At 41.9% G+C, this 25,592-nt stretch overlaps 2 protein-coding genes across 4 annotated transcripts in view; both read left to right on the top strand.

Moving 5' to 3' along the window:
• Nucleotides 1-20,087, top strand: part of LOC109952086 (connector enhancer of kinase suppressor of ras 3-like) — a 26,962-nt gene extending 6,875 nt beyond the window's left edge. Inside the window, exons 2-13 of the mRNA XM_020586947.1 lie at nucleotides 4,638-4,801; nucleotides 8,035-8,237; nucleotides 9,075-9,162; nucleotides 10,811-10,852; nucleotides 13,371-13,490; nucleotides 13,835-13,894; nucleotides 14,115-14,183; nucleotides 14,521-14,661; nucleotides 15,797-15,927; nucleotides 16,051-16,232; nucleotides 17,401-17,487; nucleotides 19,093-20,087. Of these exons, the coding sequence (XP_020442603.1) occupies nucleotides 4,638-4,801; nucleotides 8,035-8,237; nucleotides 9,075-9,162; nucleotides 10,811-10,852; nucleotides 13,371-13,490; nucleotides 13,835-13,894; nucleotides 14,115-14,183; nucleotides 14,521-14,661; nucleotides 15,797-15,927; nucleotides 16,051-16,232; nucleotides 17,401-17,487; nucleotides 19,093-19,382 (1,577 nt within the window). The 3' untranslated portion in view covers nucleotides 19,383-20,087. The remainder of the gene's footprint in view (nucleotides 1-4,637; nucleotides 4,802-8,034; nucleotides 8,238-9,074; nucleotides 9,163-10,810; nucleotides 10,853-13,370; nucleotides 13,491-13,834; nucleotides 13,895-14,114; nucleotides 14,184-14,520; nucleotides 14,662-15,796; nucleotides 15,928-16,050; nucleotides 16,233-17,400; nucleotides 17,488-19,092) is intronic.
• A 2,366-nt stretch (nucleotides 20,088-22,453) lies between these two features.
• Nucleotides 22,454-25,592, top strand: part of LOC109952087 (interactor protein for cytohesin exchange factors 1-like) — a 6,136-nt gene continuing 2,997 nt past the window's right edge. For 2 of the 3 annotated variants that reach the window (XM_020586948.1, XM_020586951.1), the window contains exons 1-3: nucleotides 22,454-22,732; nucleotides 24,028-24,199; nucleotides 24,746-24,819. In XM_020586948.1, the coding sequence (XP_020442604.1) occupies nucleotides 24,041-24,199; nucleotides 24,746-24,819 (233 nt within the window). In that variant the 5' untranslated portion in view covers nucleotides 22,454-22,732; nucleotides 24,028-24,040. The remainder of the gene's footprint in view (nucleotides 22,733-24,027; nucleotides 24,200-24,745; nucleotides 24,820-25,592) is intronic. The other variant, XM_020586949.1, reaches the window with a different exon arrangement.

The following is a 25,592-nucleotide window of genomic DNA, read 5'->3' as shown; positions in this document are numbered from 1 at the left end:
CTAGTGAGATGAAATGTGTGTGTGTGTGTGTGTGTGTGTGTGGGAGAGAGAGAGAGAGAGAGAGAGAGAGATGTTGTAGGCTTTGACAAAGGCCCAGTGGATCTATGAATAGTCGAAGTGCTCTTTGGCCACTTTTCCTCTCTGCTCTCCACCCTTGTCCTGGTGGAGGTGGGCTAAATATTCCTTTTGTTGCCCCCAGTTGGGGAGTGCCGGGGTCCGAACTCTGCCTTTGTGCTTTGACAATGCAATGCATGCCATTTGTTGAAATGATCAGGCGATGTTCAACTGGGAATGGAAAACTTTATCAAGTAGTTTCAGTTCATCTGGAGTCCGTGTACAACCAACAATGAAATCATGTGTTTCTACAGAAAGCATAGACCATGTCCAAGGCCTGTTGTACAATCCTGTGAAATTACAAAATGCCTTAAAGACACAACCAGCTGCAGGACATCAGGTTAAAAAAATGGTCATGCTTGTGCAGGGAACACTCAGCTACTGTACCTGCTGCAGCCCACACGTCTCTGTAGGTGTGTGCACACTGTCCACAACAATCAGTGTGTAACTCTGAGCTGCACTCTGGTCTCTGTGGGAGTTGTTGTCACAGACCGATGAGCTAGTCTTCAACAAGGACCTACAGACCATGCTGTGCCAGGCTTTGAGAGCCACATATTAGGTCTGTGGGCCCACAGGGTTTGACTTTGTTTGCGGGGAGGCAACAGTACTGGAAGGTTGAAGGTTCGAATCTCAGTGCCTGCAGTCCACATGTCGAAGTGTCCTTGGGCAAGACACTGAACCCCCCTAGTTGCCCGTGATGGCGGCGCGTATACACGCAGCGGCCTGGGGCCCTCGGCTCCAAACATAATTTTGTCATATATGTTACAATGACAATAAATAAAGCTTCTTCTTCCAAATTGTTTTTTCCATCACCAAACATTTTAGCAGCTACAGTTACGCTGCTAAAGCAGTGACGGTGTCTTGACGGTTTTGTTGTGGCAGTAAGAAGTCAGACTTTCCCACCCTGTCGGTTCACATAGTTTCCCACCCTGAGCTGACTGACAGGAGGCCAGAGGCCTGGAGTCTCCTGCAAACATGAAACCCCAGACAGAGAAATGAACTTTTGTTACATGTGACTAAAGTAAACTGTGGAGACTGGGCCTCTGGAAATGCACTGCAAAAATCTACCCCCTTTCAGGTTGATTTAAAACCCTGTTCTTACAAATGGCCATGTTTCCCAAGAGAATAGGTCATTTTTACTTATTTCTTGTAAGTCATTGCTAAGCTGTGATGAACTGCATCTTGGGGTATTGTCAAGATTATTGATATGACTTGTATAGGAAGTTGGTGCGAAGTTGTCGGGGTATTTGTGCACTTTGGTCAGCCTCCAACATGTTGATTGAAATGCATTCTGTCAACAAACGGGGTGTTTTCAGGGTGATGAGCTGTGCTGTGCTGTCACCTGAGAGTTGGTGGACAGCTGGTGTCCGAGCGTGCTGTAGTTTGTGGTTCAGAGCTGTTTCTAAAGAAGCAGCTGATCTGATGCCAGCATCAGGATCGCATCTCACCTGTTTCGAAAGGAACCCCTGGCACACAAGAAAAAGGCTGTGAATATTTCATCATCGTAGTCACTGACTCGGTGTAGAACCTGACTCAGTGTACTTTGTAAAACTTTCCATTACAATCTGTACTTGTTAGAAAAATCTAAAAGGAAAGAAAGAAGGGGAAATCTGCTGGTGATGTGATAATTCACTGTGAAGATCAGTTTGTTTGGATGAAAAACATTTTCAAACAGGTAAAAATATCTAAATTAGTCTGATCCCACATTACTGGAGGATTAAAGGAAATTAAAGTCTGTTACTGGATATGACAAGGACGGTGACATTTAGATACACATCAGTGTCGTTTCTAATGTCAAAATGCTGCAGAAACATGATGAAAATATTAAAATGACTGGCAGATGATTTGGAAGGTAAACGTATAAGCAGAAAACTGTCCAATAGAAACAAGTAAAATATTTTTCTCTTCATACCACATTCATTGCATATTGTTTTGGCAGTGTTCGTGTAGCCTGCCCCAGTTATCTGTGTTGCATTAATTGTGCTGCCTGAGAAGCCAAACACACAAACCGCTCAGCAGTATTTCATTGCCAGTTTAAAGCCATGTTCAAAACGTTCCGGCCAAGTGCCAAACCCGACAACATGTGGAATGAGAAAAATGCCTCAACTGTCTCATAAATTTGTGGCATTTAATTTTTTTTCTCATGAGAACTTTGGGCCCAACTCTGGATGTTTGGTGCTGTGCCAGACTCAGGTTGATCCTGCTGGGGTCAATTTGCTTACTGTGTGTTGTAAATATGTGCTAAACCTTATTTTCCCCCTCCTTTTTATTTATTTATTTTTTTAACTACGCTGAAAACGGACCTTCCAGTGCTGAGCGCACTTTCACAACGAGAAAATTTCTCTAGACCCAAAACAATGAACTTTATCCCACCTGCTTGTGCTGAAGGAAAAATCTGAAGAGGAGCTCAGATGTGCATGTTAAGGTGAGCGTGCACTTCAGGTGATCTGTCTGCGGCGTGATATGCAGCCCACCCTATTGCACAGCTGAGAGATGAAAGTGACTCCTCAGCTGTGAGAAATGGGATCCAGGCTGTTGCCAGCGCATTCCTGTGGACCACAAACCTTCGACAAGCGTCGTCCGGCCCTGACAGACAACAGTGAAAGGAGTTTTTTGTCATATGCGTTTTGAGTTTGGATGGTTGCCTTCTAGGCAGGGAGTATGAGTATATGATTATCATGGAGGTTGATTACTGGGCATCGTTCCAGGAGCATACAGGAGTAGAACGTTTTCCTGACTTGTACCACATATTTGCTGCAGCAGAAACCAAAAGCAGCGAGTCTTTAGAGGTTCAGGACTGCTGACAAGTAAATCAGATAGAACTTTAATTTGCCACTCACATGATATATGTCAAAACTGACAAAAAAATTTGAGATTTAAATGTAAGAAGTCCAAGTCATTGAAAATGCATCTTTGTTGCCAGTGTTCAGACTAGGATGAAAACTTAATTGACAGAACTGAGCTGGTAAAATTGTTCTTTGTCATATGAAGGCCCATAGCATGTCACCCTTCTACTGTTTTGTTATTCTAGTCTCCCAGTGTCGAGGTGTCACATCAGCAGTCTGAGGAGGAATGTGCCTCCCTGCTGTCAGAGCGCCCCAGCCATCTGTCGCCCTCCGTGTCCGTCTGAAGACAAACACATTAATGACTTCAACAGTGGTGGCAGTTGTTTTCTTTTCCACTGTTCACACCAGCTCAGGCGTATTGCTGGCCATGTGCTGATTGGCCGTGTTGCCATGCTCTTCACAACATCAGCCATTTGGTGGAACACGTGTTCTTGCACTAACAGCTGGAGTCAAACACCAAACCACCAAGTGTTGCTGTCTTGCTCTACAAAGTTGATTTGCATAAGTAATGGCCGTTGTCAGTTTTCATTTGAAAATATCTGAACCATTAAGTGTAAAAACGACCTAACTACAACTTATTTCTGCTTTTTAAAGCAATATCAGTGCATTTTGTCATTTTTTTGTACATGATTCCAAAGTTCTTAATGTATTTTTATGACACTTTTAGCTGGTAAAGCTGGACAAACCCACCGTGACCCCACTGGTTTTATGGAGAGCGGTTGTGAAGCTCAAGTGTGGCCGTTGCCATATCGGTAGTGCGTCACAGCATCTGCTACATCTAATCCAAAAACGGGCAAAGAAACGGCGTGTGAGTGGAACTCTTTAGACAGGTAGCAGCCAGCCACCAATGGCAGGACATTCCTGTCTGTCACTCAAAGTGGCCACGCCCTTAATTATGTGGAACTTTTAGCCTCAGTATAATTTTAAAAGGTGCGTTATGTAAAAATTCACCCCCTGTACAGTTCACGTGGAAGGAGAAATTAGCTATAAAGACCAGAACCAGGCTGTAAACGTGTTTATTTCTGCTGTCAATTTGGACATTTTAACATGGGAGTCTGTGGGGATTGACTCCCTTTTGGAGCCAGCCTCAAGTGGCCGTTTGCAGAACTGCAGGTTTTGGCACTTGGCAGCATTGGTTTCATTTCTCAGCCTTTGAGGTTGCTGCTTGGTTAAAACCTGTAAATTCACACATGTAAAAATGGTAGTTATGGTTTTGCTGTAAACCGCAATGAGTCACAGTAGAGCTGATGTTGATGAATGCACAGTGTGTCTGTGTAAAGCCAACGTGATGGTGTTACTGCTGAGGTGTGGTGAGGATACAGGACGGTGTGAGCTGTTGGCTGTTACAGTGATGGATCAGTAAGAAGAGTCAACAAGTCGGTGTTGACTCAACAGCTGTGTTTGCTGTCAAACTTGAATGGATCATAACAGAGCCGAGTTTCACTGAAACTCACCTGCTGTACAGATGATCTTGGTCTCATTTTCTCTCTTCCTCTGTGGTATCAGGCCTCCCTGTGCACTGCTGCACCCTGGGCAGGTCAAAGTAGGTCATTGCAATATGTTGTAAATCAAGCCAAACACGACTTGCTTTATTGTATTTCTGGCTCAAATGGAGTTTTATGTTTCTCTTTACCCTGTGCTTAGTGTCTTCATCTTGTCTCTGTGTCTGTCCCTCAGGTCTGGAAGACGGCGTGCAGCAGTATATTCCATCTTTCCAGCAGCAGCATGTGGACGGGGAGAAACTGCTCAGGATGTCCCACCAGGAGCTGCTTTCTCTGGGCGTTTCACGAGTCGGACACCAGGAGCTGGTGCTGGAGGCCGTGGATCTCCTGTGTGCCCTGGTCAGTAACCTGTACCAGATGTTAAATGGGTCTTTTAATGTTTGCCAGTGTTTTCCTCAGGAAGGTTATTAAGGGTGTGAGATCACACAGAAATGTACACACTGAACTGTAGCTCCTGGGCCATGATTTCTGCTGTAAAAACAAAGCACTGGAACACTATCATCACAAGATCAATGAGCATCATAATGTGGCTCAGGCATTTTAAATTTACAGGTTGTGAACAGAATCATGACTTGTCTTACTTGCTATATATTATCATTATAAGTTGGGCAACTTAGAAATGCCTTCAGTTTCAACGTCAGTGGTACTGTTCAGTCTAAAGGTCACATGCAGAACAACGCAAATAAAGGGTACAAAATGCCTTTTTTCCCCTCTCCCCAGATGAGATTTAAACGTGCCATATATATATTCACACCAAATGTGGCATGAATATGGAGTGTGAATTTCTAAACATTTGAGCTACAGAAGTCCACATCAAGCGATGATGACCTGCAGGTGCTGGTTCTGATAAATGCAAGTAATGCATCCTATAGTGATTGAAAAAGGCAACTGCTTGGTGCAGGGTCTGAAACTGTACCGTGGTCCTTTTTGGACCTACTTCAGGATGTCTGTGGGGGAGACAGAGGTTTTTAGGTCCTGTACCAAGCACAAACCTATGTGGTTGTGCAGCGAGACATAACTGATCCACTTGATTTCAGAATCCTGTGGTCACTGTATATGGAAAGAGGCTAAAGGAACTAAAGTACAAACAACACATCACAGCAATCTTCATGAAAATACCAGAATGTGATTATAAGGAAGCACCTTAGCTGAAAGTGCCTGATACTGTATATTAAATATGAGAGAGCAGCAGAATCTTCTGAGTTGGACCCTGCATCTTGATGTGTTTTTGTTTGCTTCATTTCCATGACTGATATCACTAATTTACACTGGCCTAGCCCTCATGCCAGAGAATATGCTGATGTAAATAAAATGCACTCTGTTAAATCTTTATCACATCTGGCAAAATGCCCACAGTTCTGGTTTTAATGCTTCTGCTGTGCACTGTAAATGTGTGTAGCAGTAGTTTCTGCTTAAAAGAAGCATTGAAGGAAAGAAGAACGTTGAGTCCTTTGGCTCATCTATTCCATAAATCCAATGATTGCTGAAGGGGGTAAACTATATTCCTTCAAACTCAAAAGTAAATCATGTTATAAATCACAGGATGTTTTATCCTCTGATTTATTTCACTGTTTTAAATTAAACAAGACTGAAGCCAGAAATGACTTAACCCAACTAAATGACCTGAAAATACTGCAAGTATCACAGCTTGTCTTTAAAAATACAAGTGTGTTTACTTTGTGTTTTAAAATGTGAAAAACCACAAACATGGCACAGTGAAAAGGAGGATTTACATCTAGTGCTGTAACTCTGCTCAGTAGGATCCTTTTTAAATGGAGCCCGACACTCTGCTGTCACTGACGGTGACAAAAAAAGGTGACTGACCACAGCAGTGAGACACTTATCAGACATGGAAACTGCTGCTGCTGTTTAAAGTTATGTGATTGAAGCTTGGTTAATTTATTCTTTTATCAACCAATACAACATTACGTTAGGATAATTAAAGCCAGAATATCTGACAGCTGAGATGTCAACTGAAAGATAGTTTGTAAAGTGTTTATTGTGTAGTTTTAAAAAAAAGTGTGGTAATTGTGCGTTGTTATCAGTTAGTAAAAAAATGTGCCAGTGGGGTGAAAGACATTTGTCTCTGAGCTGACTCAGCTTGTTGAACAAAAACTGGTGACATTATCTTGAAGTGAAGCAGATCAGCTCCGAACTAGCCGTGCTCTGGTTCCTACTGTCCTTGTGCTGGTGGAGAGAGAAGGGAATGTCTCCTCCAGTTCTGCATGTCGGTACAGTTTAGGTCATTGGTTCTCACCTGGTCCAGCCTTGGGGTCTATTTTGCCTCTGCCATTAAGCAGCAGCCCACACAGGCCAACAAAATACCCACTGAGTTTTATTTCCATCTTTGTTTTCTCTCTACTACTCAACCTGTTCAGGACAGGTGGGAAGTGGAGTTTGTCCCAATAACATGGAGCCGGAGGCCGAGTATGCCTACAGTCACAATATGCTCCAAAAACCTTTTGGGTTTATGTTCACACTGGAGAAATCTGTGTCTGTGTTTTTGACTGGGCTTTTCTCACTGGCCTGAAGTTTAGGTTGGAAAAATGTAAATCTGCTAAGTCCACACCCACACACTGCTGGTGAAGCGATGAAGCAGATTAGCTGAAGTTTTGAGTGTTAAACTCTTTAAAGAAACAGAAACTTGAACTCTGATTGCTGCACAGTTAGTCATGAATATATTATTGGAAAGAGCCTGAAGCTTGAAACTAAGTTTTCAGGGGCTTTAAGTTTCACCTCTCTCATCCTGATATGCTCTCCCTTGCTTCCTTCTTTCCTTTTTCTTGCTGTCTTTTTGGTTAAATGGCATGTAAACATCAGTATCATTAAATTAATGTTCTGCCAGCTTACCAAATCACAGCACCCTGCTGGTTGGGATGAAGGTCATGGCAGGAGACCGCACTAAGAGGACGTTTACTAGTGATGATTTTTATCCCTGAAACCTGTCCACATACTAGTGACCTCACACTGAGGAAAGCTGATGTAAACTACTAAAAAGAGTTGTGAGTACATCGTCAGTAGCTCGAGGGCTTCGGGGAGACTTTTCCTGTAAGACTGAATTGAAGGTCAAGTGACATGTATGTTTTTTTTTTTTTTTTTTTTTCGGTGCAGCGCTGTTCTCTGCTATGGAGCAGGAAACAGATGTGACCCCTCCCACCTGTTAGAGACCCCCACCCTTCCCCTGACACACACTCACATGCGTTCACAGTGTGCAGCATGTAGAGAAGAGCCAAAGCAGTTTTTCCAGCAGTTTCCGTTGGCTGTCAGGTGGTCTGTTTTCCATCGGAGGCTCAGAAGAAGAGGCTGCAGTAGATAAATGAATCAACATTTGTCTGTTGGTGCTTGGAAGCTTGTTAATGTTACTGTTACATGTTAGGCTGTATTGGCAGTTCCCAGGGATTCCCAGACAAGCAGTAACTATTGAAAGGAGATGGGGAAAACTAAGGCAGCAACATGAAATTAACACCTTCTAACCTTACAGGTTTCAGCTTTAAGGTATTAATTCTTGTATGTTCATGATGTATTTGTTATGTTTAAATTGTAAGATCTGCCTTTTTTGTATCTGAGTACAGAACTATGGAGTGGAATCAGACAACCTGAAGACTCTGGTGGGGAAGATGAGAGCAGCGCACCACAGCCTGAACAGTGCCGTGTCACAGCGAAGGAAGAATCCTGTCTACCACAGCAAAAACTCCCATCAGCCCACCAACGAGTTCCTGACTGCTGTGGTCGAGCTGATCGGAGCTGCCAAGAGTTTGCTGGCCTGGCTGGACAGGTAAACACAAGCACATTGACTGCCTGCTCTCCGCTTGTTAAGTGGTGACATAACATTCTGTTTCCGGGTCCAAGCTTCAGTTTGTTCTCCTCTTGTTAAGTGGTCACAGTGTTGTTTTCCCCATTGTTTCAATAGCTCTGAATCCAAAAAATTATGGGCCATCTGTCATTTTTACACTTTCCTTGTGATGGGAAGGAGAAAAGAAATGACTACAGATGATTAGTTGTCAGTGTTCTTAAATTAATAAAAATAAAGCTTCTTAAAAGTGCGCTGTTTTGGTTAGGCAGCATCTCACTTTCATTCAAGACACCCAGTTTTACTATGAACATATACTTTTGGTGGGGAAAGTAACACAACAGTGGCAGGTTAATATGCTCTCAGCTTGTATCGGCTTGAAGAACATTCCCGCGTCACTACAGCTGTTACACACTAAACACCAGCAGTCATAACATACCTGACATCTGACAGACACAATCACCTGGGTTGGTGTTTTGACATAGTCTAGCAATTTATTGATTTTCTCCGGATTGTTACAGAGGGAGAAAGTGAAACTCAAGCAGCCTGATCAGTCACAGCAGATACCAGTAGAAATGGGAAAACAACAGGATTTGTGTGATTTAAACAGCTGACTGTGAAGATTGCGCTTCACTAAATGTAGCAGAGAGGGGAAAAAAATAGATGTGTAAAAAAAAAAAGTGAGGGTTCTATGGGAGGTGTCTCTAACGGATTCAGTGTGGATTAATTCATTTGTTAAAATGGAATTTTATCTGCAGCGTGAGGCGCACATAGAAAACACTTCCAGTTTTGACAGTAACAGCAGTAATATTCTCTGTCCAGGACTCCTCTTACCAGCACAGATGACCTCGCCTCCACCAAAAGCACAATCGTCCAGCTGTGTCTGGAGCTCACCTCCACCGTCCAGAAGGTCAGTGCGGCTCACACATCACATTTTAAGTTAATGCAAAAATAATTTAGTAAGGATGTGTATCTCTCCCTCTCACAGGATTCGATGCATATCTGGATATATGCTCCATGATTAGATACAAAAACTATATTGACGATGTGTGATACGATTCAGGGCTATTTCGAATCACTTTTAATTTGGCTTTTATTTGAAGGACTATACATATATTAAAGTATCTGTATTCCACTACAGGTGTTAATGCTCACTAGCATGTCATCACCTCCTTCCTGCCCACATGCACATAAATGCAAACACATGCACAGACGCTGATAAGCTATGGAGAAGAAGACATCATGTAGACTGGAGACCTGCTGACAGAAGCTACTCCCTCAGGCCTGGGGATGCTAATGAAACTTGTCAGTCTTCAGATGTTTGGTTCTTGGTACTGCTTCTTCTGTGATCTTTCTAATATGACATGCCAACAAACACTGATCACACAAAATACTTTGACCCCAACTAGCACCTGCTTCAGCCAATAAGAGCAGACAGACCATGGCAGTAAACACAAAAGCTCAGCAAAAAACATCAACACAAACCTGATTCAGTGTTCCCACTTATAAAAAGCACAAGTGAAATTTGGAAAGTATGTTGTAGGATGTACAGTTGAAGTGACGGTGAAGTTGGGTATTTTTTTTGTAGTGTGTCACATTCCGACATGACTGCATAGGTTTGTACAGCGCTGAGGCGTCTCCCTGCCCCGCTGTCATGCAATCATCTTGTCATCTTGTTTACAGGGAGCTGTTATTTCACCAACCACAGGAGGAATCTTCTGTCTCTGGGAGGCGTTCGCCATCCCTCCCTCTGGTTTCACTCTCTTGTAGGCTGCCATTTGTCAAATATTTGCTTTTCCGCTGATTCCATTCTCTATTTTCCTCCCATCTCGTCTCTATTTGCCACACTCACAGTTCCTTAAGCTTGCAGAGCCCTGGAAAGGAAAGCTGCTTCATTTGATGGGAGGGGCTTCAAATTCTGCTTGTCATAAAACAAACTGCTACTGTTTCAAAGTTTTTCACTCTGTGTGTTATAATAAATTAATAAATTTGTTTTCCAGCCTTTTTTCTACACACCCATGTTGCAACTTGGCAACCAAAATAAGATCTTTTCTTTTTCTTCTTCTTCATGGAACAGATGGAATATTGTTCTGTCTCAGTGGTAGGACTTCCGTGGTCACTATGGCCCTGCTGCACATTTGTTATATCTTTCCTTCAGCCTCACACATTGTGTGTATAGATTGTAGTCCCAAACTTTCCAAAGTAAAGTTGTTAATGTAACGGTGTTTGTGCAGCTTTAATGAGGAAACACTAAATGGTAAAAGGGTTTAATTGTGACTTTTTCTGATTTTTGTGAATCTGTTTAGAATATTATGAGCTGTTTGTTGTTGTATCACTTTTCAAAAACAAGACAAGGTATAGAAATAAATCACACTATTACCTGTACTCTAAACACACCTGTTTTCCAAGAATATTTTATTTTACTATCCGACTTGAGTCCACTTGTTCAAATCACTAGTTACACCTTGTTTCCTCGCTGGCCTTGTTAAACATGCAGATGGCTGTTTTATGACCGCAGTGTTGTGAAGTCTCTGAGTCTGTTTTCTCTTTAATTGCAGGACTGTACAGTTTATGAGATGGAGGAGAAGATTCTGGAAGTGGTGAGTGCTGCTTCCCCTTGTTTCTCTGCTGTGGGTGTAGGGAGATGCTAAAACACACACATTTCCTTTTCCTGTGCTGTACTGAGTGTCCTGTGGTGTTTAGAAAGAGAGAGAGCGTGTGTGTGTATGTGAAGCTGCAGGTTTGTTTATTCAGCTCAGGAGCATCCACTTCCTGTCTCCGATAACTCTTCCTGTTAGTTGCACTGAATCAGCTGATGTTCAGTCACTTTCCTAAATGAAAACTTCTGTTTTCTAACATGACCTTATGACATCTGATTTTCCTCTAGTGTAGTTGCGTATGTTGATGACCTTACACAAAAATCAGGAATTGGTTTTATTCCTTTTCCTTAGAGAGCCTTCAAGCCTCTTCATCAATCCTGATGCAACTTGTGTAAAAGTTATTACTGACTTCTGTCAGTTGTCATTCTGTTAACATTTTGGCATTTCTCCATAAATGGATGATAAAACCACATTTATCTCTCTTTAAATGAATATTTGACATTTTGGGAATTACAGTTATTAGTTACAGTTACAGGAGGAGATGATTATCACTCTGGTAGTCCAGTAACACCAGTCAGTCACAAGTCGCAGTTTTACCACTCCGGGTTTTACATGAATTCAACAAAGGAGCTTTAACGTATTAACTAATAATCAAGGTGTTTGTGAGCTGCTACCTTTATACAAAGCAATAAGGAAACTGGCACAGTGGGTTTTTTTTGTTTGTTTTGTTTTTGTTTTTTTTAATAAAGACAGTTATTTACTCTTTCATATATACCTGTGAAAAATCAGGCGGTATGAGCTGTTTTAATGTGACAGTTTTGTGTTTATTTCCATGTGAGCTTGGTGGCCAATGATGTCAAGATTTTTTGCAGGTGTTTGCAGGTTTGTTACTTCGAACTAACAGCATTTCAGTTCCTTCGCTGAGCAGTGAAACGTGGATGCCTCTTGGTGAAGATGCTGTGCTAGTGGCTTTGTTGTCACCTGGACAAACACAGTTAACCAAAGGAGGAAACGCTGCAAATATAGATAAGGCGCACCAAGACCTAAAAACACTGACATAGTGTGGTTCACAGCTTTGAAGCTGTTTGTGTGGATACAGTTGTGTAACAAATGTATCACAAAAATCTTTAAGTACAAATCAATAGAAACAAAAGAACTGATGAGTTTTCCAGAGGAGCATGGTTTATTTATAATTTCCTGCGGGTTTGAGTTTTCCTGATGGCTTCCCGTGACCTCACATCTTTCACTTTGCTTCAGGCTGAGGTGTCTAGTCAGTTTAATGATAACATGAGACTGTGCTCAGTTTTTGTAGGCCTCAGGCTGCTGGAGGATCCATTTTATCTCATGTTTGACCAAATGGACTACAGCACTGCAAATTTCTAGCTTCTTTGTGATGCTGTTCCATGTCTCACTGGTTTATTAGTTTATTAGTTTATTTTTTCCGATGTATGCTCATCCCTTTCCACAGTGAGGTCAGAGGTCAGGGTCAGACAGCTTAGTGCTTCCACAGCAGGTGGTGATTCAGCAGAAACCTTTCATCACAGGTGGTAAACAGTGGAACAAGACCACCTGCTGCCAACAACCTACTGTCAGTAGAAAGCCAGTCATACCCTTTTACTTTTTATAAACTGTGTGTATTGTAAATGTATCTTTGTCATTATTAAGAACAAAACCAGTCCCAGCTTTGCTATGATGTTTGTTGTCACTGCAGTCATTAAATGTTGCTGGTTGTACCATCAGATATTCCAAGTACAAAATAAGAATATAATTCAGATAAATGAACAGTTTAATCACGGTAGCAACCTAGAAGCTAGTACGGTATGATGGTTATATTGAATTTACCGCTTTTACCACAAATATGGGAAAGAAAATGAATGTTAAAACAATTGAGAAATCATCCACTTAACAAATAAAGTATAATAAAAGCATTGTCAGTGAGACTTTTCAGATTCCACCCCCCCCCCCCTTTTGTAAAAAAAAAGCATTGGCAGTGAGGCTTTTCAAATTCCCCCCCCCCCCCCTATTTGTTTTACTTTTATTAGACTTGGTGTCATTCTGGCCTTTGAAAGTATATTTGCAGTATTACAGCCTCCTGGGCTGTGAAACCTGGTCAGTCTACACAGTGGAAGTGTGTAGAGTCCAAACAGAAGCAACATGAAAAGTCTTGACTCAAACAATGCACATGTTGCTTTCATGATCGTCTTTCTTCCACAAAACAAAGTGGAAGATGGCTGCCATAGTGTGGCTGAGCCCACAGTGACCTCTTCACATGACTTGTTTTGTCTAAGAGGCAAAAATATTCATTTTACAGCAACGCAAGACCAGTTGCGAGGTTGTGAGAACCAGGAACCATGTCGGAAAACAGACTTTAAGACTTTACTAGTTATCAAGATAGTGGCTGATGAATTTTAAGGTGATCTACTGTTTGTTTCAGCTGTTTATGTGACTTTGTACTTTTTGTGAATGTAATGTTCAAATACTGACCTTGAATATGTTTTATTTTTTTATCGTGTTTCAGTCAAGAGCTCTAAATGGTGTCTGTGAAAAGACAGGCCGAGCAACCTCTGACCCCTCAAAGAGTGAGATGGCCTGTCTGGAGGAGGTTCACATCACCAACATCAAGTCTGGGGAGGGACTGGTGAGCTCCGAAAATACAATAACACCGCATGAACCAAAAGACTAATACAGGACAGACGTTTTACATTCAGACCATATCAGCAGGACGACACTGTGACATTGGTACCGAGTACTGTAAAGAGAAAACCCACACAATTTAAGCTGACATTGCCTGAGAAGCACTAACAGGTACTTTAGTGCTGTACCATGAGCTGCAATCAGTCCCAAGTCAAAAACAGAAGCAGATGTAGGCCCCACAAGGAAATCCCTACAACCACCATCGCCAGGAATTACAGAGAAACCACAGGCTATATTTATATAGAATGTTCATATATACATTCATAAACACTCTGTTTAAATTTCCAGGGGATTTACATAAAATCCACCTACGACGGACTTCACATCATCACAGGAACAACAGAGAATGTGAGTGCTCGGCCTGGCGCTGGCCCTGGAAGTCTTGTAAATGTTTTCCAGCTTGTTTTTGTGACACCTTCAAGCATTAGAGCGTTTCACAGACGTCTAAAAACACTCCTGAAACATCAGAGGAGATGTTGGCATGTTGTGCACTGACTCGTGTGTTGACCTTCTGTCTCTTCAGTTCATTTCTACAGTAAAACACTGTGATTCTCTGTCTTCCTTTCAGTCTCCTGCAGATAAAACCCACAGGATTCATGCTGGAGACGAAGTCATTCAAGTCAACAAACAGACTGTGGTGAGTCCAAAGCAGCAGTATGACATTTTGAGACATGCTTGTTTGAGATTTAATGGACACAGTTGAGAGTAGCACGCTCATCTAGCTCCTGGGAAGGGAGCGAATAAGACTATTTCCTAAACTGTAGTTCTTTGAACCGTTCGTTTAAATTGACTTGATGCTTTATTTTTTTGGTTTGTCAATGTAATCAGTGGACATGAGATGTTTTACACATACAAGAGATTCAGTTGCTGAAACAACAACTGTAGTTAATTGGTAAAGAATGTCTTTATGCTAGCACCCTCTAAAGGCCACAGTGTTCATGACAGCTCTGTTTTCTGGTTTGTGATTGGTCCAGGTGGGCTGGCAGCTGAAGCACCTGGTGGAAAAGCTGAGGGCGGAGTCTGGAAGCATCATCCTGTTGGTGAAGAAGAGGCCATCTGGGACCTTTGCACCTGCTCCACTGAAGAACCTGCGCTGGAGACCGCCACTTATACAGGTGAGCTGCCACGACACTCCCTCAGTGCAGGAAGTTCAAACACCAACCCTGCTGAAGTGCCTTTGAGCATGACACTGAAACCAGGCACAGGTTCTGCTCTCATGTCTGGTGTTCATTTTGATTTAGTTTGGGTTTTGAGTGAAATGGACTTTGGTTTTAGTTTTTTGCAATAAAACGCTGAGGTGCTGTTGATCCCCAGCGGCAGCAAAGCCAAGTGTTTCAGTGTTTGGGTAAATAACGCCCCTATGGTTTTCACTTTGTCATCTTTAGTTTGCATTAAAGCTGTTTCTGTTTGTGGGCGATTTGACCAGAAAATAGCAGCCACCCGGTCAGCCTATTCACTGAGGGGTGTGGGTCAACAATGGATCTATTCTTCACTTTTCCTGGAAAATGGGATAGGAAACAGGCTGAACATCAGGCTGCGTTGATGTCAGACTTCTTTGGATGGTGACTCATGATACTCCACAATGTGACGATTCTGAATTCACCAAACAGCCTGCAGGGATTTTGTGCTGATAGGCTTCTAGGATGTGTGCGTTTTTGGAAGACAAATTCAGTTCCATTCAGGAGTTCGGTCTTCAGTCAGCTATAAAAACAGATCTGAAGTCAGTCTAGATGTGTTAATCTGTCTCTTAGACTTCTCTAACCTATCTGAGGCTCTCAGCTCCAAGCCCACTGACACAAATCAAAGAAAAAAACTTCACAAACATATAGAATTTCATTTTTTAAGAATTCTCAGTAACTTCCTCACTGTAGTTTTTAATCAAAGAGGAGGAAATGGTGCATGTGTTGGGGACTACATTCAGTGGTGGATGAATCGACGTTTGTTCTCTAGTGAGTATTAGTGTATGTGGGGCTGAATGAGGATAATGGTGGGTTTAATGGTGTTCCGTTTTATGATAAGCACCATTATTTAGGAATCCTCTTGTCGTCTCTCCGTTTCTGTGCTACAGAGATCACACTACAGTCCACAAAAACTGGAGAAATAGCAGCATTAGAAAGACCTTGTTTGTGTCCGATGCTTTTGTCCTCATCAGAAGCATTAATTATTAGCTATTGTTATTATTCTGCCTGAACACTTGGCGGGCTGGTGGTTAAAGTTCATCATCACCTCTTCCTCTTTTCTTGTATCCAGACCTCCCAGGGAGCTCCAGGTCTCTACAGATCTGATCAGCCAGACATCTCAGAGGTTCCTGGGAAGAGAGGGAAGACGGCCATCTTGGATCTGTACATCCCTCCTCCCCCTGCTGCGCCGTACATACCACTGTGAGTATCAGACTGATCCAACAGAGCTTCTGGGAAACGGTTCATCCTCAAGAACACCACACATCTACACTGACACACAGTATGATGTTGTTGGCCCTTCTCCTGTTCTGTTTTTCCGAGCAGAGATGGGAACACGAACACATCTCCAGGTGTGGAAATGAGGCCGAAGTCTCCAAACTCGTGTTTGGATTCAGACGTGCAGCAATGCGTCACTGTTGAAGATGACAGCAGGATGTGTGTGAGCCCCCCATCTGAACCGAACCAGCCAGTCGCCGTCCGCCTCCGACAGCGCCCCTCCACACACTGTAAGTGCACTTACACACACAAATATGTCTATGAGGACTCTCATCAGCAGAATTTTTTATTTCACCCTAACTGTGGCTCTCAAACCAAGTCTGAACCTTCAAACTTTTGAAATGCCACACTTCTCTGTGCACATCTTTTCTTCTTCTTTCGGCTGTTCCCGTTAGGGGTTGCCACAGCGAATCATCTGTTTCCACCCAACTCTATCCTCGGCATCCTCTACTCTCACTTCTCTGTCTATGAATCCTTCTACCTCCTCTCCTTCTTCAACCAACAGTAGTCCAATTTCCACCAGCACCCTGTAGGTCAACAGCACTGGTGGCGCTCATTGTTAACCCGGGCCTCGACCGATCCGGTATGGAATTCGCACTGATGATTCGCATGTTTAAATTTGGCATGTTTTTACGCTGGATGCCCTTCCTGACGCAACCCTCTCTATTTATCCGGGCTTGGGACCAGCACAGAAGTCACTGGCTTGCAACCCCTGTGGCTAGAAGCCCCATAAAAATCTCAAATTATAGTTTTTACACATAGTGTTGCACAGATTTGAAACAAGATGTTTAGTATGTTTTAGAGGTGCTGGTAGGTGGGTGGCAGAGCCAGACTAGTTGCTGATGCTGTCCAAGCTCAGCTGACTAGGAGCCTGTAGCTTTGCTGTGCAGGTGTACGAGTGGTAACAGGCTAACTGTTCTTCTAAAGGGAGACAGTTTTTTTATCAGTACCCATAGGAGGATTTCTTCTTCTCTGGTTTCTGTGTCATGGTACTCTGAGTCAACATTTTTAGGTCAGTGACTTTTAGCTTCCAGCATTTTAATGATTTTGGCAAACAAAACCATGAGAAACACATTATGTCAACATATAAATTGACTGCAGAAAGGTATGAACTCTGCTTCATATGGATAATGTTGAAACTATACATATATTTTTATTACAAAATAAAATCACAGAAACATTGATAAGTTCATGTTACTTCATAAGAGTCCTGACCCAGGGGTTGCATCGACTTTTTGAAATTCAGGTATGAAAATGACGCATATGAAGTGTTGGTGGACAGATAAGACCATAGATCAGACTGGGAGCAGGAGGGAGAGACCTGACAGTAAACGCAGACTATGAAATAATTCACTGATGTACATGCAGGTTCTAAAACATTTTCTGGATGGTTTGCAGGTAAACCTCGACCTGTGTCCATGCCAGTGGAGTCATTTTCGAGCGTGTCCAACCCACCCTCCAGACCCGGGCCGCAGGGGAGGAAAGGTAAGCACCACCTGCCCGGCTGAACCTGTAATCTGACTGTTATCAGTAATGGCCACCTGTCTGCCTCATTAACAGCCGAACACAAACGGCAGCAGAGCGAGCTGCGTGCTTTGAATTTTTACCTCGCTGATCATTAACCCAAGGAGCTGATTTTGCATCGACAGAACTGATTTCAGACACAGTTCAGTCTGGTTCTTACAGCAGCTTGATGTGTAGATTTGAATGTGTGTTGGCTGTTTGTCTGAGATAAGGGGCTGTTAATGGATTTTCATGTCAGAACAGTTAAATAAAGGCACGTAGAAAAGTGGACAGTTTTCCACTTGTGCTTAACGTGGCTCTAACAACAGTGTTAACTTAGTAGACTGCTGTAGCAACCTGTGACCCGCTGTCTGTTTTATGTGAAATCATTTGCATGATGAAAGTTCCACGTTTTCTGTTTCTAGTGATAGTGCAGTGTTGTTGTAGGATCTTTAACCAGAGTGGCCCAAGTCCATTTAAAGAACTAAAACAAAAGAATAAGATTTATCTCACCCCACTGGTCAAGTCTTACTTGTTGCTTCAAGAGAAACAATATTTTATCTTGTAATCTGATTTTCTTAACAGTAAAGCCTGAAGGGGGGGGGTTGTGTGTGTGTTTGTCTAAAGGGATTGAAGTGAAGCTACAGCAGGGAGCACATAGCGCACATGTTCAAAAATGTAACCACCTGTCATGAGTACAACAACTACAGGCATCTCGTATATGAACAACTAGAGCTGTGTTTGTCAGCATGGGCTGCTGGTGATTCCTCTATACGTTTCTAAAGTGAGATTGTTCAGACCATTAAAGAAGTGACAGAGACATCACCACGTCAGACCTCATACTCACTGCTGCTGCACAGTGACTGTGGGCAGCATAAGGAAACAAAACATGGCCTGATCATGTACAATGCGTCTGTGTAGTGTGAAACTGGATTCTGAACTGTAAGTCCACTGCTGTTAACCCTTTGTGTCAAGTTTAAATCCAGCTGAAGACTACCGTGTCATTTAGTTTGTGGAAGAACATACTGGAGGATCTCAGGTGCTGCTCATGTCTGAGAGAGGATTAGAAATGTTTTTGTTCTCCACTGCATTCCAACATTTTACCTGTAGTTTTTATTCTTTCATATTATTTTTTTTTTTTTTTTTTTTTTTATCTGAATGTATGAGAGGCTGAAAGTCAGTGTTTCTATCTGAACTCCATTTGCTTTCATTTATTTCCTTCTCTCATTGTTGCTGTGGCTTCCTGTCATGTGGCTGAGTTTCTTGAGTCATCACAATCTACCCAGAGTTGTCAACAACAACTGCTTTAATGGGTCCCAGCAGCTCAGATGACAGTGCTCTACTTTTTTAAATGGGGAATCGGAGCAAAAAGACCGACCCGCAGCTTTAAATGTTCTTTTTCCTATTAGCTATTTTATTGGGGGATGCATCATATACTGTATGATGGACTGTAAGTGCCCAAAAACATTATTAAATTCAATCGTTTGTTCATTGTTGATGTTTTTACACTCAGTTATCTATGATTGGACACCAGAGAGAAACCTACAGATCACTGAACTTCCTGTTCCTGTCTCACCTCCTGAACAGGGCGGGACCTTCTGCACAGATACCTGAGTAACGATGGGATCAGCACCATCACAGAAGAGGAGCCGTGTTTCCCTTTGCCATACCGAGGACATCCGTCTGTCCGTGGCGTCGACCACATCAGGGGCAGCCAGTGCTTCATCAACGCCGAACTGCACAGCAGTGCTACCATCCCTTACCACGAAGCAACATCGAAAAAGTCTGCTGCTGTTTCTCCTCGCCAGGCTGTAACCAAACAGTCCACGTCACTGCTCAGTGGGTGGCTGGCTCGTCTCAAGATGCTGAGTCAGTGACGGAGGAAAAACATGGTTTAAAAAGTTTTAGATAAGATTCGTTCTTGTCATTTGGCTCATGGAGGAGCTGGTTTATTCTCAGCCCCACCCTGATCCTCAGGATACCTGATTTAAGTATCTGTTAAGTTGGAGGCTTTTAGCAGCTGTGAACTGGGGTCAAGAAAGAAGTTTGACATTCAGGTGAAATGCAACAGTTCATGGAAAACTAGCCTGTGGAGAGAACCAAAGATCTTACAGTGGAGAAGAATCTTCCTTCCACAGGATCACAGGACAAAAAAATCAGGAGCACCACAGAGCAGGTCACTGTGTTTCCCCATGCGGAACATCCTAGTAAACCTAAGCCTGGGAAATTCGTTTAACAAATTTTCTGTTTTTACTAGAAAAATGAACAAATGAGAAGAGCTGTTTGACTCTGGCTGCTGCAGTTGCCCATCAGGAGGCTGAATGAAAACACTGATGAAGCATCTGTGACAGCACTTGCAGTATTTTGAAAAGCCCTTTACAGATCTGGGGTTTGAGTTTTTCATCTGCTCCCATTTACATCTGTTTCTGTACCCGGAAAACCTAACAGCTGCAAGGAAAGTGGAACTGCTGACTGCGGCAGATTCACCCTTATGTAGAAACATACCTCTCTTTAAGCCTTAGACACTTGATAAGTGGTTTTAGCTGCTGAAATAATGTCTTGTATTAAATTTGTAAAGAGAATTTGTCCATTTTTCTTTTTGCATACAGCTCATATTTAGACAACTGCAGTTATATCCTGAACAGCTGCATCGAGGGAATATGGAATTAATTTTATGAGTTCTTAATTTGAAGCTGTCTCCAATATATGAAAACTAGGAATCTGCTAACAAATACACTTTAATAGTGGAAACCAGACTCAAGGAATAACAAGCGAAAAGCAGCCACCGTTGTGCTTGTGCATGAAAGCAGATACATTAGTTATGCTTCTTGTTTTTAGTATTTTAACTCTTAAGAATCACCACCTGAATGACAAATCACAAAATACCTCAATCTTTGTTTATGGCAGGTCAAAGCTACAGAAAATGAACTTGGTTTTTGTTTTCAGTAGGTTTTGATTTCTTGCTCACAAGCTGAATCAGAGTTGAAATCTAAATAATCCTGAAGCCACAAACATAACGATACTAGTGTAAACCTACATCAACAGTGGTGAACTTCTCAGTCTCAGGAGCCAGCAGTGCCTCTCACATCTAGACTTTAGTTTGTCTGGACAAAAAGGTTTGTGAATATGTTTTTAAAAATGTTTTCATTTCAACACTACAGACTCAGTTTGTCATTTATGTTGTGTGCTTTTAAAACTATGGGAGATATACAAGAGTACTATAGTGTTTTTAAATATTCCTCAAACTTCACACAGGCTTTGTTACAATATACATTTCAAAGGAATCACAGTAACAAAGGGAGCCATCATGGATCCTCTGATGTTTGCAGTTTAAGGACTCTAAGCTTCCTCAAAGTGTTTCTGGCCTGTGTTCGGTGCCTTTTAACTAATAAATCTTTATGCAAGAGCTATGAAGCTGTACAAGAGATTATCAGTGTAATGGGAAGTGTAAATAGTACAGAGGTGATCTAGATTTTAAAAAAACTAAACATTTTTCTAACATTTGAAGTGTTTAGATTTTTAAACATCACATATTTATTTGAAACTAACTTTTTAAAGAAGAAATGCAAAAGAAATCATGTTGCAAACAAAAAGTGGCATTCGTAAACAAAATACAGTATCAGTTACTGAATGATGGCTGTATAGAGAATCATAGGAAATGTAGTGAAAACCGGTGTGTGATCATCTAGTAGTTACCACCTGTGGCCGCTGTTTAAGGGAGAATATGCAACTTTGCTAAAGGTAAATTATTCAGAAATTCTCCATTTTGGACAGTTCGGTTTGTAAAACTGTTGTGTTGCCAAATACATGTATCACATGTACGTGTACTAGGACATGCAAGTATTTTGTTAGTCATTTTGTTTCACCAGTTTAATTCTCTCTGCATTAAGGTGCCTCTGTGCTGCTTTGAAACTTGTGGAAAGTACAAAAATAAAGTGGTAAATTTTAAAATTTTCACTTTGGACTTCCTTCACTCTTTACACACTTTATTGCTGTAGAGTACATTAAAATACAACACTTTTTTTTTTTTTTTCTTCTTCATTAAGCCATTCGATGTCCTGGAGCTGCAGTCATTAGTCCGTTCACTGAATACTTATCTCCTATTTAGAAAAGTATTAAAAGACACTTAACTCAGTACTTTGCACTGCAAATAACAGATTTATGGTGGACATCATGAAAAGATTTTTATTGTAGGGATGGTGTTCACCACTGTTGTGGAGTGAAGTAGAAACGAATCATTTGCGGTCAACAGTTTGTTTAAAGTGTGTGTGTGTGTGTGTGTGTGTATGTGTGTGTGTATATATATATATATAATAAAACAATGTAATGCCTCAGATGACAACTTCAGCCCAGCTTCTGGCTTTTGAAGCAAATATCTCCATCTAGTGGAGGACGTCAGGACTAGCATGATTATTTTTGTCAAGTAAAGAAGTTGTTTCTCTAACGGAAGGGTTTATATTTTCCTGACCCGAGTCCTTTTCCTCCTGACCTGCAGGGAAATTTGACCTTGTTCTTATTAGTAAACCCTCATAGTCAGTGAATCTAATGTGTTCAAACTACAAATGATCTCTAATCTTTTAGTTCCTCATGCGAGTTAGATATTCACCTCCGTCAGTCCCTATGTGTGTCTGTGCACATTGTATCTAAAACTTATTTAAATGAAATTTGGTGTCAAATGTTTTTATTTTGAAGGGTGGATTTTTTTTTTTTTAAACACAATATTAGAGGATATTTAGACCTATCAAACCTATGTACATGCAACAATGCATTTAAAATTGAATTTTCTGCTGTTAAGGTTTTAATTTTCCAGTCATGTCATTAAAACAGACGTCTGCTGTGGACAGATAGTGGAAGCTTGAGTGTGATGAAACACACAGCCAGCACAAATGCTGACACCAAAGGTTTCATTCGCTCACATTAACAACACGTCTGTACCAAAGAAGCAACTTCTGCTAAATACATCATGTACTATAAAGACTGCAGATGCAGAAATGCTTAATTTTCTGGACAACAAAGAGGAAGTTTCTGCATATAGTCTGGCTGATAAACTGAGGGCCATCACAATGTGTCAAACAGGAAATATGTGACATTTCAAATAATGTGTGATTCAGACTTTGTGGTCTGGTTACGGGTTGGTGTATAAACCCTCGCATACAGCACCAACAAACTAGTTCCTCCTCGTCCATCTGCTGACAAACCCTTAAGCTGCTGGATGCCCAGATTGCAGGTAAGACTTCTTTTAGATTTGCTTTTTGCACAGCAGAGAGTCACAAAGAAACTTTAATGTACACAGTAGTTTATAGTGAAGAAACGCTTGCCATGGAAACTGCTGACAGTTAAGTCTGGGTCATCCCCAGTAACCACACTTTGTGTTATGGTGTGAGCAGAGAGACAAGACCAAAACTACCTGAAACATACTGAAGAAATAGGAGGTAGAATTTATTGTGACTTTCAGCAGTGACTGTAGTTACATCATGTTTGCCAAAGACCAGAGCTGAGTTGTTTTACATCAGGCCCTGATTGTACAGAATGAGAGAAATTTGTATTATTATTATTAAAACTGATCATTGCCTGTTGCTGCTCCTTCAAATTAAAATCATTCCATTGGCAAAATGTGAAGTGGCTTTTACTTTTGATTACTTACTAGTAATGTTCAAATTCCTATTTGTAATATTTTACAGACTTCTCAAACGCACTGAGGAGATCATGAGCTACTGTATGACAGTACATCTACTGTACAGACCGTTGTCAGGTTGTGTTCTCAGCTCTATGTACATACTGAGCAAAACTCTCAGGCTACCATTAGATCTATTGTTTTACCAATGTTATGGGGACTATATATATATTTATTTATCGGAATACTGATAAAAAATACAGGAAATATGTGCACACTATTAAGACAAAAATGCCAGGAAAAAAAATCGGCCAACAAACTGGACACTCGTGATGTGGTGTTCAAGCTGTTCTAAAGAAACATGAAGAATCCAGAGAGGTTGAGGACAAAACCAGGAATAAAGAGCAAGAAAACTGTCAGAATCTGATGAGAAGTGTCTCAGAGTTTCTTCTTTGAGTGGAGGACACCCAGCAGGGACCTGGCTCAGCATCTGGACGCCAAGCTGCTCCTGCCACAGTGTGAAGAAGCTTGATCAGGGACGGCCTTCGTGGAAGGATGGCAGCCAGAAAACCACTTTTTCAGAAGGAGACATGAAGAAAAGGCTGAGAAATGCAAACGCTCACAGAGACTGGAGTGAGGATCAGTGGAAAAGAGGATTATGGAGCGATGAGTCGAAATCTGAAATGTTCAGGTCCAGTCATTGACAGTATGTGAGAAGTCGGAGAGATGGAAGAATGAGAGTAGTAGCCTTCAGTGACACATGGTGGAGGCTCTGTCAGGGTTTCAGGACCGTTACACTACGTACTGACTTTGGACTGTAGAAGCCATTTGGTTCATGAAGGCTTTTAAATGCTCTGTCCAGCCTGAACATGTGACATCTGAATCCCAGCTTGCTCTCTCCTCTCTAGGCTGACTGCAGCCATGAGTCGGCGGCAGGTTTCCATCAAAGACCTGGGCGTGGCAGACTGCCAGGGATGGCTGCACCGCAGGAAGGAGGGGTGCAGCTTCCTGGGGAGTAAATGGAAGAAATACTGGTTTGTGCTGAAGAAGTGCTCCCTGTACTGGTACGCTGACAGGATGGTAGGTGTCAGTGAACACACACTGCTAAGATGCTCGCAACATGCATCCCTTCAAAAACCTCGACTCAATTTCAAACTCAATGCGAAACTGACCAAAACGCACTATAGGAGGGGGCCCTCACATGTGCTGCCCTTGTGGCCGGGTCACTCTTGGAAAAAGAGATGTCAGTGAGGCTTCAACTGGTTAAATAAAAACAATAAATCTGGCCCATGGTTATAACCCATTTATTAAATGTTATTTTTACTGCTTCCAAATGCTGAATAGGGCGTAACATGTTACCGTGGTTTCTTGTAAACATGCTGCGCTGTTGTAATATTATTTGTTCCCAGGTAAAAAAAAAACAAAACAAAAAAAACAAACTTGATCTCAGCAAAGTGAAAAGTGAAGTTGTAACACAACAAGATAGAAAGCAGGTCAGAGACCCAGGCAAACGGCTGCATCCTGTGACCACCGACACCACAGAGGAGCCTGACAGACACACAGGCACCGGTGTGTCTGCACATCGCTGAGCTGTTTGCTGACAGGTGTTGCTTCTCATCTCTGCAGGCCGACAAGGCAGACGGGTTCATCAACGTGTCCGGCTTCACCATCGAACAGGCCAAACACTGCAGGAAGAAACAGTATGACATGTTTGTTTCTATGTGACTGTACAACATTTAGAGTGAAATAGTGTGTGTGTGTGTGTGTGTGTGTGTGTGTGTGTGTAAGAAAAGAAAACCACAGCCTCCTTCCTCACTGTCAGTACACGGCCACACTGACAAGCAGCTGCCATTTACAGTGTCAGCCTGTTACATCTGCTCAAGTTACATTCAGGTCAAATCTAAAATCTTCAAACCTTCAGTTTTTTAAAACTAATTTCTTCTCACCTTTACATTTTCAGCTGCTCAATTCATTTCACTTTGTTCTACTTCCTTTAGTGAGTTGACATTTCCATTTCCTAGAGGTTTTCTTAACCATTTCACACCTGGGGCCTATTTCAAGAAGGCGGTTTAACAAACTCAGAGTTCAAACCTGAACTCTGAGTTGACTTACCCAGAGTTGGAAAACCCCGAGTTTTCGGTTTCAGAACAGCTGAAAAGAGTTGGTTTAATCAACTCTGAGTTGTCTGACTCAGAGTTAGGCGCGTGCCACGCGACTATAAAAAGCCCTGAACAATGGAGTGAAGAAATTACGAGTCACCATGGCAACAGGACCAAGCCAAAATAGGTCTGCGTTTTTCCCCGACAGAAATGGATGTGCTACTACAAGCATATAGTGACTACGAGCCCATATTTCGTAAAAAAAAACAAAAAAAAAAAACAACAACATGGCTGCAGCGGCGAAAGAGAGAGAGTTAGCTTGGGGGAAAATAGCTGCCCGAGTCAATGTGTACGTTTACATTTTAATCATACAG

This window comes from Monopterus albus, unplaced genomic scaffold (genome assembly GCF_001952655.1).
Source record: "Monopterus albus unplaced genomic scaffold, M_albus_1.0 scaffold431.1, whole genome shotgun sequence".
NCBI classification, from domain to species: domain Eukaryota; kingdom Metazoa; phylum Chordata; class Actinopteri; order Synbranchiformes; family Synbranchidae; genus Monopterus; species Monopterus albus.
The sequence above is the reverse complement of the archived record's forward strand: the minus strand, read 5'-3'. Positions and strand labels throughout refer to the sequence as shown.